The sequence below is a fragment of the Otolemur garnettii genome, unplaced genomic scaffold, assembly GCF_000181295.1.
Source record: "Otolemur garnettii isolate 467f Iridium unplaced genomic scaffold, OtoGar3 scaffold00007, whole genome shotgun sequence".
Lineage (NCBI taxonomy): Eukaryota > Metazoa > Chordata > Mammalia > Primates > Galagidae > Otolemur > Otolemur garnettii.
The window spans coordinates 15,217,855-15,238,801 of NW_003852402.1; the positions used below are offsets into that span (position 1 = coordinate 15,217,855).

At 41.1% G+C, this 20,947-nt stretch overlaps 1 protein-coding gene across 3 annotated transcripts in view; it reads right to left on the bottom strand.

The window, feature by feature from the left end:
• RFX4 (regulatory factor X4) overlaps positions 1-20,947 on the bottom strand; it is a 163,925-nt gene that overhangs the window by 11,289 nt on the left and 131,689 nt on the right. For all 3 annotated transcript variants that reach the window (XM_003783278.2, XM_003783279.1, XM_012801248.1), the window contains 3 exons: positions 17,801-17,920; positions 17,289-17,450; positions 413-575 (listed from right to left, as the gene is read on the bottom strand). In XM_003783278.2, coding sequence (XP_003783326.1) covers positions 413-575; positions 17,289-17,450; positions 17,801-17,920 — 445 coding nt within the window. The remainder of the gene's footprint in view (positions 1-412; positions 576-17,288; positions 17,451-17,800; positions 17,921-20,947) is intronic.

A 20,947-nucleotide genomic window follows, 5' to 3' on the forward strand; every position in this document is an offset into this window, starting at 1 on the left:
GACTCAGACCTACCAAGAAGCTTTGTACAAAGTATACAATGAGCCACCGAGGGGACCACAGCAAGGGTTTTCTGCTGAGGCTTTAAAAGGGGTATAGAAGAAAGAGCACAGGCTTTGGAGTCAGACAGATGCTCAGGCTGGGCACCTACCTGCTGTGTGACCTTGGGGAGATAAAGTCAGCCAAATCTCAGTTCCCTCATCTGTAAATGGGGCCACTGATACCCACCTGCCTACCTCACCTGGTTGTTGTGGTGATTACCTGAGACGGGGCAACACAGTATGACACTGAGCACACTGGGAGGACTCAGCAAAGGATAGTGCCCTTCCTGTCCTCTGAGAAAACAGCTGCTAAGGAAGCCCCTCCTTAGATCAAATTTTAGAAGTAAGGCAGCAGCCCTGGAAAGCTACCTACCCATGTTCCTCTCTGTGGGGATAAACTGGTATCCTGTGTGTGACGGAGGAAGAAGGCACGTGAGTGTTCCTCATACAGGGAAGCTGTTGGGAGTTCTCGGCTGGGGACCCAGCAGCTGTCGTCACTGTGTAAGTTAGAGACCACGTGTACGACTGCATTGCACCTGCGGAGACAAAGATGCCTCGGTCACTAACACAGTTCTCACATCTCCTGCTCTTCCTTATTAACACTTTTGTGGCTTCTCATTGCTCTTAAGTCAAAGGCCAAAATCTGTACAAAGCATGTGTCTCTGGCTCTTTTGCCCTTACCAGAAGCATCCCCATGCCCGGCCCCCACCTTTGTTCTATCTGGTCCAGCCACAGGCTCTTTCCTTTCCTTTTCTCCAGCACCATGATTCCCAGCATCACATGGCCTTTGCACGTGATGACGCCCTGTTCCTGCTGCCTAGAATCCTCACTCTGGCTTTATTGTCCCCTCATTCTTCATATTTCAATCCAAAAATCTGTCCTCATAGTAGGCCAGATCCCTCACTATACTGTAGGCCTTCATGGCACCAACTGCAATTAGTAACCCTACACCCACCAGTGCATTTGATTTGATTAATGTCTGTCCCCCTCCAGACTGAAAGCACCATGAGGGTAATGGCCTGGCCTGTTTTGGCCACCAGTGGACCCCAGGGCTTCGCTTCTGGCAGCCTGGCAGCCAAAAGACATGATAAAAATTGGAGGAGGAAGAAAAGGGAAAGGAAAGTTAGGAAGGAAGGAAGTGAGGAGAGAGGGGAAGGAAAAGCTTGGGGCAATGTAACACAGATAGGCACTGTAATTTAATTTTTCAGCACTCAGCTCAACAGGTGTTAAGGATCCGACAAAATGCTTTGAGCAAACATAAGGAGATTATTAGGCTCTGCTTGCCCAGGTCTTTTTGAAGATTAATAGACAGTGACCTGGACAGTGACCTATCCCATACTTATTAATTCCCTTGATTTACCTTTTATTTGGATACCTTGAAAATGCTGAGGACTAGGGGGAAGAACACTGACAAAATGAAAAACCCCCAAGCTTCTTAGAATTTTGTGAGATGGGTTATAATTTTTTAAAATGATAATTTAAAGAAATTATTAATAGCAATAATAAACTCGTCAGGCAACTTAATTTCTGATAAAATTTAAAATCTATTAATACAGTGGAAATAATTAAACCTGTTTTAGAAGATATAGGGAATAGGATTCAATATCTTTTTTTAGAGACATAGAAAACCAAAGCGTTGGTTAGGGGAACCATTTTTAAGGTGAGATAAAAGAGAAAACTGGATTTTCCAATTCTATATTTCCTATAGCAGACCAATTTCTTTCTAAAAATTTCTTGACTATTGTGAATAGTGCTCCGGTAAACATGGGTGTATAGGTATCCTTTCAATATACTGATTTCCCCTCTTTGGGATAAATATACCCAGCAGTGGGATTGCTGGGTCATACTAGGTATGGTAGTTCTATTTTTAGTTTTTTGAGGAACCTCCATTCCATTCTCCATAGTGGTTACAACTAATTTACATTCCCACCAACAGCGTACAAGGGTCCCCCCTTTTTTCACAATAGTTAAGATTTGGAATCAACCTAAGTGTCCATCAGTGGATGAATGGATAAAGGAATGATATACACAATGCAATATCATACAGCGACAAAAAGAACATAATCTTGCCATTTGCAACAATGTAGGTGGAAATAAAGAACAATATGTTGAGCAAAGGAAGTCAAGCACAGAAAGACAAATCTCATGTGTTCTCACTCATATGTGGGAGCTAAATATTAAAAACAATTGAGCTCATGGAGAAAGAATGAAGAATGACGGTTAATAGAGACTGGGAAGGGGATAAAATGGGTACACAAATATGCTTAGATATAATGAACAATATTTGATTGCACAACAAAATGACTATCATCATAAATAAGGGTATACTTTAAAATAACTAAAAGAATAGAATTGGAATGCTCCTAATGCAAAGAAATAATAAATGCCTAAGGTGATGGAGACCACTAATTGTCCTGATTTGAATAAGTCACTTTATATGCCTGTATCAAAACATCACATTTATCCTATATGTACCCTATAAAGATATACTACTATTATGTACCCATAATAATTAAAAATAAATTCCTGGGAATTTGTTTTTGTTTCTGGGAAAATAATGAAAAGGTTTTTCATTTTAAATTATTCCATTTTAGCTGGGTGTTGTGGTTCATGCCTGTGATCCTAGCACTTTGGGAGGCTGAGTCAGGAGGATCATTTGAGTTCAGGAGTATGAGGTTGCTGTGATCTAGGCTGATGGTATGATACTCTAGCCTGGGCAACAGAGTGAGACCCTGTCTCTAAGTAAGTAAGTAAGTAAGTAAGTCCATTCCAGGCGTGGCACCTGTGGCTCAAGTGGCTAAGGTGCCAGCCACATACACAGGTTCAAATCCAGCCCGGGCCCACCAAACATCAATGATGGCTGCAACCAAGAAAATAGCCAGGAAGGGTGGCGCCTATGGCTCAAAGGAGTAGGGCTCCGGCCCCATATACCAGAGGTGGTGGGTTCAAACCCAGCTCCGGCCACAAAAAAAAAAAAAGCCAGGCTTGTGGCAGGTGCCTATAATCCCAGCTACTAGGGAGGTGGAGACAGGAGAATTGCTTGAGCCCAGGAGTTGGAGGGAGTTGGAGGTTGCTGTGAGCTGTGATGATACAGTACTCTACCCAGGGTGACAGCTTGAGTGTCTGTCTCAAAAAAAAAAAAAAGTCTGTTCCATCCCAAGGACTTTGAAATATCATGTTAGAGTAGCTGCACTGGTTTGGAGACTGGAAAGAAGCAGAGTTGGTAGAGCAGCACAGTGCCAGTTGCATAAGAAAAACTCAAAAAGGAATACTCTTTTTTTTTTTTTGAGACAGAGCTGTTGCCCTGGGAAGAGTGCCGTGGCACCACAGCTCACAGCAACCTCAAACTCTTGGACTTAAGCAATTCTCTTGCCTCAGCCTCCCGAATAGCTGGGACTACAGGTGCCCCACCACAATGCCTAGCTATTTTTCTGTTGCAGTTGTCATTGTTGCTTTACCTGGCCTGGGCCACATTTGAACCTGCCAGCCTCGGTGTATGTGGCTGGCGCCCTACTCACCGAGCTATGCCAGAAAGGAATACTCTTAAAGGCCAGTGGAAACAGAATCCTACTTTACGTGTATTGGTTTATGATTAAATAAATAAATAAAGGGTCCTTTGATGGACCCTTTCATAAATTGGAGAATCTTTTGGAATGCAAATAATGTCCTTTTTAAAAATGAAGTGAAAACAATGTATTCCAAGAGTGTGAAAAGACACACCATTTATTGAGCATCTGATACAGACTAAGCACTGTGCTAAGTGCTACAGACACCTGCAAAAGAAACATTATATCCAGTTCATAAATGAGGAAACTGAGGGTTAAATCTGGAAGAATTTAAAGAAGTGTATAGGAATATAGATTCAAAACAATGATATGAAAGGGGAGTGAAAGAAGGAAAAACAAAACTGGAAGCAAAACTTGCAATCAGGAATAAGCAAAACACGCATGCCCTGAAGGCCCAAATTCTTCCTCCATGTGAGCCCTAATCTTGGATCTAAGTTTTTTAGGAGACAGTGGCCCTGGAAACCTGACCAGTTAGGAGCCATAGGTGGAGAAATTGCTCAGGAGCACACTGGCCTTGGAATTCAGATCAAATAGGAATTTCTGGCCTCTTTGCCTACTTGCCCTGGCTTTGGAGGCCTGTTTGCTGTCTATGGCCAATTATCCTCACCTGTAAGCTTTCTTACTCTGTACACCTATCTTTCTCTTCCTCAATAAACTTTGTTTCATGCTTGCCTCAAAAACAATACAAAAATAACACCCCAGGAATTTCTTTCAGACACCCCATCATAAAGAGGCAACTGTGACTTGTTCAACAGTGTCCTCAACAACACCCTTATAATGGACTTTGTCTCACTTTTGAGGTCTGTTCCTTATGTCAACACAATTGCGGCTAGTGGCATCACACAAAGTCCAGTGCAGGGAAACTTAGAATGTTAAATAACTTGCCCAAGATCCCAGAGGGAGTGGGGGGTTCAGGGGGCTCTGAACCCAGGTCTGCCACACACTGCACTCTTCTCTCTACCCTAATGTCTTCTTGCTCTGGACCCTGGTCCTGTCATGAACTGGCTATAAGATCTTGGGCAAGCCTCTTAAACTTTGAGCCTTTATTTGATCATCTGTAAAGCAGGGATAATAATGTCTATCTTATAAGACTATTGTGAGGATTAACTGAGATAATATATGTCAAAGCACCTGGCATATGGATGGCTTTTGATGGTATCCAAAAGCACTCTTCATTATGAATTCAGGTATTCTTATATAAGGCTCTTAAGAGGATATTTCTGCATTTCCTATTTCAGATCGCAAGGAAGAAAGGCAGGTTTCTTGGGTCAGATTTTATCGCCAGGGATGAAACATTTGAGTAGCAACAGTAACTTAACCAGTAACCGCAAACTTTTAAAATCATTGGTGTTAGGCTAGCATGGTGGTTCACACCTGTAATCCTAGCTCTTTGGGAGGCTGAGGCAGGTGGATCGCTTGAGCTCAAAAGTTCAAGACCAGCCTGAGCAAGAGTGAGACCTGGTCTCTAAAAATAGCTGGGTGCTATGGCGGGAGCCTGTAGTCTTCAGCTACTCGGGAGGCTGAGGCAAGAGAATCACTTGAGCCCAAGAATTTGAGGTTGCTGTGAGCTGTGATCCCATGGCACTGTACCAAGGGCAACATAGACTTTGTCTTAAAAAAAGAAATAAATCAAATCAAGTCACTGATATCCTTATTTACCAGCATAATTATAAGTGTCCCTTCCTGCTTTGCACATCTACCTCATATTCTCCCCCCAAAAGATAATGACCTTGGCAGGCTATATGTTAGGCATCATTTATAATCACTGCAAAGAGACTGAAATAGGCCGTACACAGTGGCTCACACCTGTAGTCCCAGGTGGGAAGATTGCTTAAGCCCAGGAATTAGAGACTGCAATAAACTAAAATTGTACCATTGCACTCTAGCTTTGGTGACAGAGTGAGCCCCAGTCTCTAAAAATATAAAATCAATAAAAAGTACTTTTAAAAAAAAGGAAGTCTGAAATGATCACAACTCAGATGATTGAATTATAATTATGTGTGATTGCCCTCTATATTTTGAACTTCATATGAAATTGTTATTGTTATAATTTTTTTAGGTACCATTTTACTGTTTTATTAAAACAGTTTATCTCTGGATGGTGGGATTCATGATTGTTTTAAATTTTTTTCTTTATTTTGTTTATCTATCTTTTCCTGTAATGAATGTGTGTTGCCTTTGTAAAAGGCAAAACATTAGTATGTTAAACAAAGTTCACAATTAGAAATGGAATTAGAGTGGGTGGGAAGTTTGGAAGAACAAGGAGCCAGCCACAACAAGCAAGTAATTAACCCTTCAAGGCTTTGGGGCCTTCAAGAGCATGGTGAGGTCAGAGCAGATTTAAAAGGGGATAGCCAAGGAAGAGAAAGGATTTTTTTTTTTTCCAAGCAGTGGGAAGAAGTCATGATAATAGCCATCACCTGAGAGAATGCAACAGAAGTTACTTTTCTGTGAGGCCCTGGAGCACAGCAACTGTTCCTTATTCATCTCTGTATCCCCAACAGAGGGTCTGCCAAATAGTAGGTGTTCAGTAAATTTTTGTTCCATTGAATTTGTTGTTGAAGGAGCAAATGCTGCTAGAAATAGACGTTATCAAACAAAAAGCCTGGTGGAACTCTTGGAAAAATGGGCCCCTGTGGTCTGGGGAACAAAACCCCTAAATGGCCATGTGCCAGCAATCTAACACGTCCACTCAGGCAGGCTTAAGCAGATTAACACCTACTGGCTTGGGTGAGAAACCCTTTTTGCCTGGGGAGCAGAAAAGAACACCCCTTGTATTCCCTTTCCTACCAGTGGGACCTCCAGTGAGAAGAGCTGCTGTTGCTGCTTGCATTTTAAGGAAACTAATAAAAGAAAAGTAGCCAACAGTTTGTGCTTCTCTCCTGTTTTTTATTTGTTGGTAAAACAACAACAAAACTTCCCTATTTGTCTAATTCCCATCTTTTCTCCTTATTTCTCCCTTTCCTTTGATTTTCACATTCACATTTATTTAAAGTTCAGAGGGTGGTGGTGGAAGGGATTGATGTTTGTGAATCCCGTAACCATCCCAAGAGTGGTTACCAGATAACAGTGAAACTGTTGGAGGGAAACATTTTATTCCCCTCCCATCCCATTTGTTTTGTTTTGTTTCAGAAGAGGTTTTAAACAGAGGACAGGAATATAACAGACAATCAATTAATGATTTGTTAAATAAATGAATGAATGGTTATCCAATATAAACCAGACCTCATGCTAGTTTCTTTTTATATATTGAACCATTCAGTCCTCACAATAACCTTTTGACCTAGGTAGTATTACCTTCTTTTTTGGGAGAGAATATTGAGGCCCAAAAGGTTAAATGACTTGTTCAAGTAAGTGGTAGATTTGGGATTTGAACACAGATTTGCCCAACTCCAAAGCCTTTCTCACACTTAAATGTGCCTTTGAATCCCTCGAAGATCTTTTTAAAATGCAGATTCTGTGTCAGCAGGCTGGGAGCAGGCATTTCTATCAAGCTTCTAAATGCTGACGATGCTGTTGGTCTACGGATGGATGCTATGGTCTACTCTATTTGAGTAACAGGACTCTCTAACACACTGCCTCCTGCCTTACATCCTGTTTGTTGAGGGCCATTAAAATTCAGAAGTTGTGAGATTCTGCTACAGACTTGTGAAATTTAGACTGCTTCCTAGGCTACCTGTCTATACTCTTTCCTTCAGATCTTGCACTAAATCCTTTTAATCTTTTCCCCACGAGGATTCTATGAACCATCACAGATGTTTCTCAAGTTTTGAGCTAAGCCTTTGGTTTGTACCTTCCTGAGAAATAAAATAAGCTTCTTTAAGTGTGTTGAGATTCTAGAGCTGCCCTGCCCTACACCATAGCTGCTAGCCACATGTGGCTATTTAAATTTAAATACCATTAAAACTTGAGTTTCTTGGTTGCTCTAGCTACATTTGAAGTGCTTAATAGCTACATGTGGCTAGTGGCTACTGTTGAGATGAAAACACATTTCCATTATCACAGAAAGTAACAGTATTTGGTATTAAACAAACATTTCCTGTAACTTTCAAGGCCAATACAGGGAAAGTAGATTGTGTATTTATCTATATGCATCTGATCAGCTATCACCTGTCTATAAGAAGCTGTGTTTAAGAAGATGCCTACTGAGGCTGGAAACTTTATCTGTTTGAATTACACTTTACCAATACTTCCATGGCCAAAGTCTAACCAAACCGACCAGCAGCAGGAAAGGCATCAGTTCCCAGAGATACGCTGCTTCGTAATCCAGCCTCAGCCTATCCTGCAACTTGCCCTCCTGCTGCTGGCTTCCCTTGTGTGGACACTGGTCTGTCCTTACTGTGCTGAGATCCTTTCTGCCTTAGGCCTGCACACATGCTGTTCTCATTGCCTAGCATGTTCTTTTTCCTTCCCCAACCTTTATGTGGCTGGCCTATGTGGTATTTTAGACCTCAGATAAATATTACCTCCTGAGAGAGGCATTCCCTGACCACCAACGCAGGTGAATCCTCATTTTCTACTTTTCATAGCACTCTATTATTTTCACTCATAGCACTTATTGCCATTTGAAAGTACATGTTTACCTGGTGGTTTACTTCCTCTAAACATTTTTTTTTTTTTTTTTTTGGGAGACAGAGTCTTAAGTTGTTGCCCTCAGTAGAGTGCTATGGCCTTATAGCTCATAGCAATCTCAAACTGTTGGGCTCAAGTGATCCTCTTGCCTCAGCCTCCCAAGTAGCTGGGACTGCAGGCACCTGCCACAATGCCTGGCTATTTTTTAGAGACAAGATCTCGCTCTAGCTCAGGCTGGTTTGGAACTCCTGAGCTTAGGCAGTCCATCTGCCTCGACCTCCCAGAGTGCTAGGATTATAGGAGTGAGCCATGGCGCCTGGCCTCCTTTACACATTTAAAAAATTTTTTTGTTTTTAAGACAAGATCTCATTCTGTCACCCAGGCTAGAGTGATTGTGATCATACCTCACTGCAGCCTTGAACTCCTGGGCTTAACTGATCCTCCTGCCTTGGTCTCCAGAACAGCTGGAATTATAGGCACATACCACTACATCTGGCTAATTTTTCTGTTTTTTCAGAAATGGGGTTTTGCTGTGCTACCCAAGCTGGTCTTGAACTCCTGGCCTTAAGTAATCCTTCTGCCTTGGCTTCTCAAAGTGCTGTATACTGTGCCAGGCTAGGTAGTTTACTTCTCTATTGACTCCTACCCACTAGAAGGTAAGTACTATGAGGACAGAGACTATGTCTTTCTTTCACTTCTATACCCTTAGGACATGGCATAGATTAGACAGAGAATACATTTTTGTTGAATGAATGAACAAACGAATGAATGAGAGATCCAGGGTCCCAACATCAAGCCAAGACTTGATGGTGTGATCCACAAAGAGTGGATTAAACGATGTCCTTTCAATCCCGGCTTATTTTTTCTAATTCCATTCCTTTAAAGAAAGAAAGCAGCAGGGATGGCTAAAGGAATTCACTGGCAGTGAGGTTCTGTAAATGAGTCATTGCAGGCTCTGTGGCAGGGCTGAAGTGTCTACCATACCCCACTTCAGCTGCCCCAGAATAACTGGGCTTTTGTTATTTGGAAAGACTAAGGGTCAGTTATCTTTGTTATAACCTCAACTGATTTAGAGAAAATGCAGCTGGGAAGGCCAGATGTTCTACAGTTAGGGTCATTTATGAGGCGTTTGCCTTTATTTCATTAGGTATCCTAGCATCTCAATGATTTAATTTGCTTGTTTTGTGTTGCAGGGAACCCATGGTGGGAAGTTGAAAACAAGAGTTTAATAGTTAACTTCTATTGTCATTGCTGAACGAGAGAATACTTAAAATGACATCATAAATGAGGTTTTAGAACCCTTCTGTGGTTTGACCTAACGGGACACAGTCGGGAGCTTAACATTTTGCTTTAGATGACAGTAAAGAAGTGCAACCCAATGTCATATTAAGTGGGCTGATCAGTTTGGCACCACATGCCATACTCCTCAGGAGGAAAAGAGCCAGTTTCCTTGAAGAAGGGTAGGGTTTCTAAATTTTGTCCCTGTCATGAGGCAGGTAGCAAACTCACAAAGTTGGGGGGGGAGGGATGGACAAATTGGCTCAATTTTACCTTGTAGAAATCTATTCAAACAGAATTTTTTAACCTGTTTCTTAATAAACCGGATCAAAATTGGCCATATATCAGGAATTTAAGTTACCCAATATTCCTTTCCACTCCCTTTCTCCCTCCACTTTTCAAAACAATAAGTACAGTTTTAAGAAAATATATTTGGAAATAATGGGCATGGAACTAGACATAGATGAGGATAAGGAGACTGGCTGTTTTCCTAGTGAGTTGTAACTCACTATCTGTGCTACCTTGGATTCCCTAGTCCCTGTATCAAAGGATGCTGAAGGGTTATGTGCATTGAGTTAATTTACACTTTATGCCCACGAAGCAGACATAATACTGTTCCTTTTTCATAGTTGAAAATGGGGAAGTATCCATTTAAAGTGAGACCTTCATTTGTTGAGGAGTTGCAGGTCCTGACTGCCTTTACTCTCAATAAATCGAAACTGGTAATACATCGTCTACTCAATGACACTCAGAGTATGCTAGAAACCCAGCAAAACAACTAGATCCCATAACATTCAATTGAGGTTTTTTTGTTTGTTTGTTTTTTAGATATGGAGTTTCACTTTTATCACCCTATGATAAAAGGTAGAGTGCTATGATATCACAGCTCACAGCAACCTCCAACTCCTCGACTTAGGCGATTCTCTTGTCTCAGCCTCTCAAGTAGCTGGGACTATAGGTGACTGCCACAATACCTGGCTATTTTTTGTTGCAGTTTGGCTGGGGCCGGGTTCAAACCCACCACCCTGGGTATATGGCCGGCACCCTACCCACTGAGCCACAGATGCCGCCCCTCAGTTGAGGTTTTAATAAGTGTTTTTAGCCAGCAGTTGCTTTGTTTTGTTTAATTTTCCCCTACCTTTTCTTTATTTTTTGCTTCCTTGTTTGTATCCTTCTTAAGAAATTGGTTTTCTTGTCTTTATTAGATACTACTTCAGAAACTTTTTCAAAAGGAGAAAGGACATAAATCAAGCAATAATTTTAAAATAGAAATAAAAATTAACTGGGCATAAAACCTATGTGCTGAGTTAACTTAAAAAAAATAAACATGGCAAATGTGTTTTTTAAGATTTACATAATTGTTCACTTTATAATACTGTTGTTCAATTTTTATGATAATTGTTCAAATTTATAATACTGTTCAATGAAAGTTTTAATTGCATTAATTCCCAAATTTAAGAAGCCTACCATAACAGATTTCCTAATATTAGGTATATATCATGGATAATTTGTGCATAATAATGAAGTATCTATAAAATCATACATGTTATTAGGAAGTTATGATGGTTTCTTCCAAGACTGTGACCCACATTGCATGCCAAGATCCAGTCTAGTTTAGCAACAGAGTATTTTAAAAGTGGTACTTGAGAAAAATATTATACATTGTTTTATATAGGATGACATTTTTAATGCCCCCTGGAGATATCTGAGAACAAAGCTGGAATGTGCCAAAATCTTCAAAGCTTACGATCATTTGAAGAGAACCTGTTTCACATTTGTATTTCTAAGAAGCTACTTTTATGACTCTTGAACACATTGCACAGAAATCTCTGAACACATTTATGATATTCCTGTGGCCTTGACTATCACACCTGCCATAGCTTGAGGCCTCCAAATTGCTACAAAGAAAGCCAGGCAGGCTCCCTGGAGGGCTGAGAATAAGGAGAAGATCCTAGGAATCCTTCCTGCACACTCTTCTCCTTGTTTGATATTTTACCGTGCTTCAAGAAATGTTTCAACCAAATGGGTCCTTCATAATGCAGGACTGTTTTATTTGCATAATTTCCCTGCTTACTTCACAAGGTTGTTATCACTAGCAGACTTCTTTCTGTGTCTCCCTGGTGGTGGTAGGGATACATGGCCAGGTTATTCAGGCAAATGGCTCCTTCCTGTAGTAGGCAGGAGACTCAGGATGGTTGCCCAATAATTTCAATCTTTGAAGACTCCAGAGAGCAGCTGAAGAGCTGAGAACAGTGCATAAACTCTTCCTTTTTTGTTTTCAGTGGACAAAGTTGTTCTTTTCTCTATAATTCCTGTTCCTGAGCCTCTAAGCAGGAAGTAAAACCTACTATGGAGAGAAAAATGGGTGGGAGGTGGAAGTCTAATCACACTCTTCCTCCTTAAAGTAGAATTGAGGTACATCTTTGTAAATAAATATGGTTATACTCAGATCCAAATTTCCACAAAAGAAGAGATTTTTTCTCTAGCTGTGTACCCAAAGTGAAATCAAAGCTTGATCTAAGGCCATTTGTCAACAACGCAGTTTTCATTCCTTTGAGGATCAAAGTTTCCTTAGCAGACCCTGACAGAGGGCCACTGAGTTTGTTAGCAAGCATAAAAAATGACAGGTACTTGTCCAGGTTCAAGGTCAGGCTCTGAAGCATCCACTTATTCCCTTTCTGAGTGGATGTAGTTCTGCAGAGAGAGGAAACTTTGGGGAAGGAATTAATCAAAAGACTCCTGCTGTATATACTCCCCCTTGCCTCCAGCCCTTTGTTTTGTTTTGTTTTGTTTGAGACAGAGCCTCCCTCTGTTGCCCTGGTGTCATCATTGCTCACAGCAACCTCAAACTCTTGGGCTCAAGCCATACTCTAGCCTTGGCCTCTCAAGTAGCTGGGGCTACAGGCACTTGCCATGATGCCCAGCCAGTTTTTTCCTATTTTTAGTAGAGATCGGGTCTCACTCTTGCTCGGGCTGGTCTCAAACTCCTGAGCTCAGGTGATCTACCTGCCTTGGCCTCCTGGAGTGCTAGGATTATAGGTGTTGCCACAGCACCAGTCTTGCCTCCAAACCTTTATACCAGCTACTTCCTCCTCCTAGAACACCTCTTCCCTACCTTTGTGCACCCATAACACTCTGACCCTTCTCCCAACTTAGCACTTATCACACTATTGTCACTGACCATTTACTCATCAGAACCCTAACCTCTAAACGTGAACTTTCAGGGGGCAGGGACCATAAGTATTATGTTCACTGTTGTATAACCAGCTATCTGGGAGTGTTTAGCATATAGAAGCCACTCAAGAAATACTTGTTGGATAAGTGGATGGATATGTGAGTTAATGAATGAATGATAAAAAACATCCACAATGGGGCAATCTGTTTCTATTCATCCGGTCCTCAGGAAAAAAAAAATTAGTTCTCAATCTATTCTGAAACAGTCCTAAGTAGAACTAGGATATAATGAAGCCCATGCTGTGGGGGTCTGGAGAAAGATTCTGACTAGGAGGGTGACAGAAATGCCAAGAAGGTGAGTCAGAGAGAAGGTGGAAGGTGGCTAGCCTTGGAAGGAATAGTGTGAGAAGTGACTTGAAGAAAGAGAGCTCTTGAAGGCTGTAGTGTGGGGCAGTAGATTCTTTGCCCCAACACTTGGTGGAAGTTTGAACATCACAACAATAAGCCTAGTGGGCAGTGAGAGAGTGGACAGCGTGAGAGTCACTGCAGGTGTCCATGAGAGGTGGGGAAGGCCTGGACCAGAGGTACGAGTAGGATGGGAAAAAGCAGATCAGTCTAGATTTGTCTTAGAATGACCAGACTTGGGGGGTGAGATGCGCAATGCCAGCTGTCCCCTCTAAATCTGCCCCCACCCCAACCTGGCTCCCTGCTTGCTGTTCTACATTCCTCAGCCTCTTTTGCAGTTACATGGGGCTAAGTGACTCATTGATGGAATAGAAATGGAAGTGACGAGTTCCACCTTTAGTCCAAGGATTTTAAGAAAGTGGGTTTTCCCCCGTCACACCCTTTCTCATTCCTGCTAGTTGGCTGCACACTTGACAAAGCCCTGAGGCAGTGGTCCTCAGACTAGTGAGCATGAAGCTTACTGAGCAATATTGCTGGGCTCCACCCCCTAGAGTTTCCAATTCAGTAGGTCTACAGTGGGATCTGACATGAGCATATCTAATACACAAAGGTTTCCAGGACATGCTAAGACTGCTGGCCTGTGGATCACACTTTGAGAACTACTGCCCTGGGGTATTGTAGAGCCTGGTATTGAAGGAACATGTGTTTCCAAATGCCTGCATTACAGAGAGCCTCCTCTATGACCGAATACTCTGCCAGTACTGTTTTGAGGCATGAAATAGATTTCTGTTGTGTTAACTCTGTCCATGTTTGGATCTATTTGCTACAGCAGCTTAGTCCTTCCTAATACAAGAGTGGAAGGAGAGGAAAGATTTGAAACTGACTTCCCTATTTTGTGCCTGGGTAATGGGAGGATAATATTAGCAGGTTTGGATGGAAAGATAATCAATCATCAAGCTCCTCACTCCACAAAGAATGGAGTTTTTGTGAGGTGTTCCCCAATACCTCCAACCAGATGGAACCTCTCCTTCTTGGGAAGCTCCCAGCATTACTTCATATCTTGCTTACTGTACATGCCCCATTCTTCCTTCTATTACAGCTGTCTCTGTACTTCTGTTATTCTTGTAGTCGTCTCTTAGTAGCAAGGACTTAGCATATTAATCTATATAATTCTCATAGCACCCAGCATAGCACTTGGCACATAAAACATCCTCAAGGGAAATATATACAAATTTATGTACATACATGGGTCTATATACAGACACACATATACATGTGTGTATAGACACACATGCATTTGTGTGTATTCAAGGTTTTCAATGCATTTTTTCTTCGTACTTCAAAAATACTATTTCAGATACTAAATGTAATGTTTGTGATGACAGTCTAATTCTCTCCCCTTCAGAGATTATCTATGTTTTCTTTTGGAAAGCTAAGTAGATTTGTTTTATCTTTGATTATCTTTTTCTTTTTTTCTGAGACAGAGTCTTACTCCGTTGCCCTGGGTAGAGTGCCCTGGTGTCATCATAGCTCACAGCAACCTCAAAATCCTGGGTACTAGCAATCCTCCAGCCTCACCTTCCCAAGTAGCTGGGACTATAGGTGCCAGCCACAAGGCCCAGCTAGGGTGAGTTTTTCTATTTTTAATAGAGACAGGGTCTTGTTCTTTCTCAGGCTGGTCTTGAACACCTGAGCTCAGGCAATCCACCTGCCTTGGCCTCCCAGAGTGCTAGGATTATAGGCATGAGCCATCACACACAGCCTATCTTTGATTTTCTTCACAGGCTTAGAGGTAAGTTTTTTTCTTTTTCCATTTATTCAGCACAGTATTCATTGAGAGCTTTCAGTCTAAGAAGTTTTGTCATTTTTCCATTCTGTAAAATTGTCAGCCTTTATTTCTCTATTTTTTCTATTTGTCTATTTTTTCTCTGGAATACTTACCAAATTTGATAATTGGAATTTCTAGATTTATCAGCCCTTTCTCTGAGCATTGCCTTTAACTTCACATTTCTTTATCTGAGTGTCACATTATCCTAGAATTCCTCAGCTCAGTCTTCAGTTTACTAATTCTCTTTCAGTTAGAGTTAATTTTCTAACTTTTAACCTACCTATTACAATTATTTTTCTTTGCTTTTTTTGTTGTTGTTGTTGTTGTTGAGACAGAGTCCCACCCTATGCCATCAGCAGAGTGGAATGGCATCATAGCTCACTGCAACCTCAGACTCAGGCTTTGGGCATCCTGCTGCCTCAGTCTCTAGAAGCTACTGGGATTATAGGTGTTCGATGCAGCACCCAGCTGGGTTTTTCATTTTTTTAGGAGTCAGGGTCTCACTCTCACTCAAGCTAGTCTCAAACTCCTGAGCTCAAGCAATTCTCCCTCCTCATCCTCCCACAGTGCTGGGATTACAGGCAAGAGCCACAATTTCAACAATTATATATTTCTTTTAGAAGGTCTTTACTTGACTCTCATGGGCATGATTTCTTCTTTTTAGTTCTCATCTTAACAGTTCTTTTCAGACTGTCTTATTAACTTCATTCCTTTGGCTATAAAAACTTTCTTTTACCTTTGTTGTTTGATGACAGAGTCTCACTCTGTCACCTGGGTAGAGTGCTGTGGTGTCATAGCTCACAGCAACCTCAAACTCCTGGGTTCAAGCGATCTTCTTGCCTCAGCCTCCCGAATAACTGGGACTGCAGGTACCCACCACAACGCCTGGATGGTTTTTTGTTTTTCTTTTATATTTTAGTAGAGAAGGGGTCTTCTTCTTGCTCAGACTGATCTTGAACTTCTGACCTCAAATAATCACCCTTGGCCTCCCAGAGTGCTAGGATTACATGCATGAGCCTCCACGCTGGGCTGCTTTTCATAAGTTTGTTGTTTCTCGTTCATGCAATTGGGCTTCCACAGATGCTTGGGTGACTTTTTCTTGCAGTAATATATACACAGTATAAAATTTACCATTTTAACCATTTTTAAATGTATAGTTCAGTGGCATTAAATATAGTCACAATGTTGTGCAACCATTACCACCATCCATTTCCAGAAATTTTTCCTCTTTCCAAACTGAGATTTTGCACTTGTTAAACACTAACTCCTTGTTTCCCACTCTCTCCAGCCTTTGGCAACTAATATTCTACTTTGTCTCCATGAATTCAGCCATTTTAGATACTTCATCTAAGTGGAATCACATATTTGTCTTTTTGTGTCTGGCTTTTTTCACAGAGCATACTGTCTTCAGGGTTCGTTCATGTTACAGCACGTGTCAGGATTTCACTCTATTTGTGTACATACCACATTTTGCTCATCCATTCATCCAACGGTGGACACTGGGTTGTTTCTACCTTTTGGCTATCATGAATTATGCTGCTATGAACATAGATGTGCAAATATCTATTTGGAGCTCTGCTTTCTTTTAGGTGTAAATGGAGGCTTGAGTGATTCTCAGTTGTAAATTTTTTAATTTTTTTTGAGAAATAGTTTCACTCTGTCATCCTGGGTAGAGTGCCATGGTGTCATAGCTTACAGAAACTTCAAACTCTTGGGCTCAAGTAATCATCTTGCCTCAGTTTCCCAAGTAGCTGGGATTACAGGTGCCTGGCACCATGCCCTGCTAATTTTTCTTTTTTCTTTCTTTCTTTTTTTTAAGTAAAGATGAAGTCTTGCTCTTCCTCAGGCTGGTAACACCTGAGCTCAGGTGATTCACCTGCCTTGGTCTCTCAGAGCGCTAGGATTATAGGTGTGAGCCACCACCCCTGGCCCTCAGTTATAATTAAATTTTGTGAGAATTCTATGGTCTTGTTCTGTATGGGCCTCTTATCAGAGCAGCCTTGTGGCATCATCAACCTCACAGCGAGCAACCCTAGTTTGGCTCACTTAGGATTGCCATAACTTAGCAAGTGGCTTCCTGTCCTTTCCAGAGATGCTGCTCAGTTTTTGGTTCATAAAGAATTCCCTTTCTTGTTTTCAAGAATGGCTGTGTATTAATTTATGTTATGTATCATTTTAATCATTTCAGCAACTTAATTTTAGGGGTGGAGATTTTATCATATACTTAATCTGCCAACTTCAAAACAGAAGCATACAGAACATGTACCAATAAATAAATGAATACCTGCAAGTCGTTCATGGATCCAGAAAGATACCCAGGCTTTGGCATTGTCTTTTGGAGACTGGGGGTAAAGAATGCTTTTCCAGAAAGCTCTTTCTTTAAATAATAACTCCCCAACCAAAGCTTTTGAGAGACCTCTTATTACCTGTAGTGCTGAGGCCAGTGTACTCAGGGGACGGGTTGCTAACAGGGGAGGAGGGAGGTGGCACTTCCACAGACGTGGCAGATTTTGCAGGAGAAAATGATGGCACTGGTGAAGGAGTGGGTGGGGTGGCATCTGTCAAGATGATCTCTTCTCGGACTTCTGCTATGGATAGAGACAGGACGAGTTCTTAGAACCAAACGTCAAGGCAAGTTGTCTTTAATGCACTTTATAAAATGAAGTATTCTTTTGAATCTGTGTCATGTTACTCCCTTGCTTAAAACACCCAGATAGCTTCCCATCCCCATGGTTGCATTCAAGATGATGCCCATATACATTACATGCCTACTCTAAAGGGGAAAATACATTATTGGTTTCACACCACTTCACCTTCTCACCATAACTATTAATAAATTCCTTGGGGTACAGAGTTAAGGAAACAGAGCACGGAGGGAAGGATGCGGATCACATCACCAAGTGGCACAGTTCATGGAGCACATGCAATGCTGGCTTACCAGTGCTGCCTTCTCCCTTCATGGCTCGCATGAGCTCATTGGCCCGCTCCTGACAGTGCAGAGATTCCAATAAGTAGAGCACGTAGTCATCAAACATCAAGTGAATTAAGTGAAAAGACCCTGGTGAAAAAGATCAAAGAGAAGAGAAAGTTATGTTGTTTCACATACCCCCCCACCCCCATGCCTGGTCAGCTACACCCGGAGCACTCTGCTCTCGTGGTCAGCTCAAGAATCTCAGTTCTTCACTCAGTTGCAATCCACTCACAGTCAGAGGTTGCTCTTTGCTGTACCCTCAGCCTGGCCTAGTGCTTGGCATCAGGTAAGTGTCGTGAACAGTTCGTGGCAAGTCAATCTTTTCCTTGCTCTATTGTTACAATGACACCATCAAAATGGCACCCACTGAACCACCTGTCCAAATACTTCTCACTTCTCCTCCTCCTCTGAGCACCCCTCACTCTGTTCAGCACTTACTGACATAGTGTCTTGAATTTTTATCTCTTATCCAAGCATATTATATCCCTAGTTGGACTTTAAGTATGACCAGGGCAGGGACTTTGGTTCCTAGTTCATTGCTATCTCCCAATGTACCTGACATAATTCTGGGAACAGAATTTAAATTTCAAAATTGCAACAACTGAATTATTTTCCTAAATCTTCCTGAGACACAAGGAAGACTTGCCTACTGTTGTGCTAAGGGCTGTCAGTACAAAGGAAGCATAAAGCTCAGTCTCTGATTCCATAAAAGTACAGGGCCTTAGTAAGCAGAAATATATCATTAAGATTGGGCAATAAACAGTTCAGTGCCAGGGTGTCATGGCCAAGGGGACAGTAGGAATGGAAGAGAGGGGGAAAGAAAGATACCCAAAGACTGATGAGAGAGCAAGAGACAGAAAAACATCAAAGACATGATGTCAAAGATGTGACAGCGATTATAGCTGACATCCCCTTGCTTTCTCTTTCTCCTCAGCACTGTATACTCTACTGAATATTTAACTTCATCTTTATTGCATGCCACTTCTACAAGATTACAAGCTTTACATTGTAGGCATTTTTCTCTGTTTTGACAACTGCTTTATACCCTGTGTCTGGAACAGTGTGGGGCACACAATAGGGGCTCAATCAATATGTGTTGGATGAATTAGTCCAATGGGCAAGCATTGGCCACTTCTATATGGATTGTGCTCAGTTCTTCAACTTTCCAACAACACTGTGAAGAAAGTATGATTATCTTCCATCAATACTTGGGGAAATGAAGGCTCAGAGGGTTTAAATAACTTGCCTAAAGTCACAGAGCTCGGGAGCAGCTCAGCCAGTTATGGAAAAAAATAGAACTGAATGTATTATATAGAATCAATGTATTTCTTTTTCTCATGAAAAATTTCAATTGCGTAGAAAAGTATAGAGAATTTAAAAATTAAGACTAGTGTACTTACCACCCAGCTTTATAATATCTTGACATTTTACTATATTTGAATCAGATTTCTTTTAAATTGAAGATAAAGATGAAGGCCCTGTGTTCTCTTCCCATTTCTCTGCCTCCTTATTTTCATCCCTTGAGGTAATCACAATCTTCAATTTCTTATTGTTCACCTGCATTTCTATACCCTTCCTATATTCACTTATACATCCATAATAACATGTGGTCTGTTTCTGTTTTCAAATGATAGAAATGGTGTAAAACTTTATACAGCATTCTACAACTTACATTTTGACCTTTTCAATTTTTTTTAGACCTATCTACATTAATACACGAGCTCTAGTTTAGTGGCTATTATCTGAATATTCACAATTTATCTATTCCTCTGTTGATGGAATTTAGGCTGTTGACACTTCCAATATTAGAAAGTATCTGTGGCCAGGTGCAGTGGCTCACACCTATAATCCTAGGACTCTGGGAGGCTGAGGCAGGTGAATTGCTTGAGCGCAGGAATTTGAGACCAGTCTGAGTAAGAGCGAGACCCTGTCTCTACCAAAAGTAGAAAAACTAGCTGGGTGTTGTGCAGGAGCCTGTAGTCCCAGCTACTGGGAAGACTGAGGCAAGAAAGATCGTTTGAGCCCAGGAATTTGAGGTTGCTGTGAGCTATGATGACACCATGACACTCTACCCAGGGTGACAGAATAAGATTGGAAAAAAAAAAAAAAAAGAAACTGTTTACTTGTGTCTAGGACTAGAAGTAGAGTTACTGGGCACAAAGAGACCTATATATTTAATCTTAAGAGATAGTGCTAAATTGCTCACCAAAATTTTTTACATTCTTACTGGTAGTGTATGAAATTCAATTTTCACCAAACTGAAGGGTGTGAATGTTATTTCATTGTCTTTATAATTTGCATTACCCTAATTACTACAAATGCACACATCTTTCATATGATTATTGTCTATTTGAATTTCTTCTTTTGTGAAGAAATATCCTTTGCTCATTTTTCTTTGCTCATATCCTTTGCTCATTTTTCTACCAGAGTGTGTGTCTTTTAAAAATCTATTTCAAGAGGTTTATTATATATTCTAGTGTTTAAGCCTTCAATTGTTCTTACATACATTACAAAATATTTTCTCCCTTTCTGTGACTTTTAAAACTATGTTTATGGCATACTTGTTAAACAAAAGTTTAAAATCCAGATGTCACCTGGCACGGAGGCTGAGGTGGGAGGATCGCTTGAGCCCAGGAATTCAAGGCTGCAGTAAGCCATGATTGTGTCACTGTACTCTAACCTGGGCAACAGAGCGAAACCCCATCTCTAAAAAAGAAAAAAATAATACACATGTCAATTTTGGCAATATCTTCTTTATAACTTGTCCTTTTTTTATGCCTGTTTAAGTAAAATGTTCTATTCCAAGATCATAAAGATAATATTCTGTATGTTATTTTTTTTTTCTTTTTGAGACAGAGTCTAACTTTGTCACCCTAGGTAGAGTGCCACAGCATCATAATTCACAGCAACCTCTTGGGCTTAAGTGATCCTCTTGCCTCAGCCTCATAAAGTGGGACTACAAGCGCCTGTCACCACACCCAGCTATTTTTAGAGATGGAGTCTCACTCTTGCTCAGGCTGATCTTGAACTCCTGAGCTCAAGCAATCCACCCACCTCTATCTCCCAGAGTGCTAGGATTATAGGAGAGAGCCACCATGCCTGTCCTATTTATTT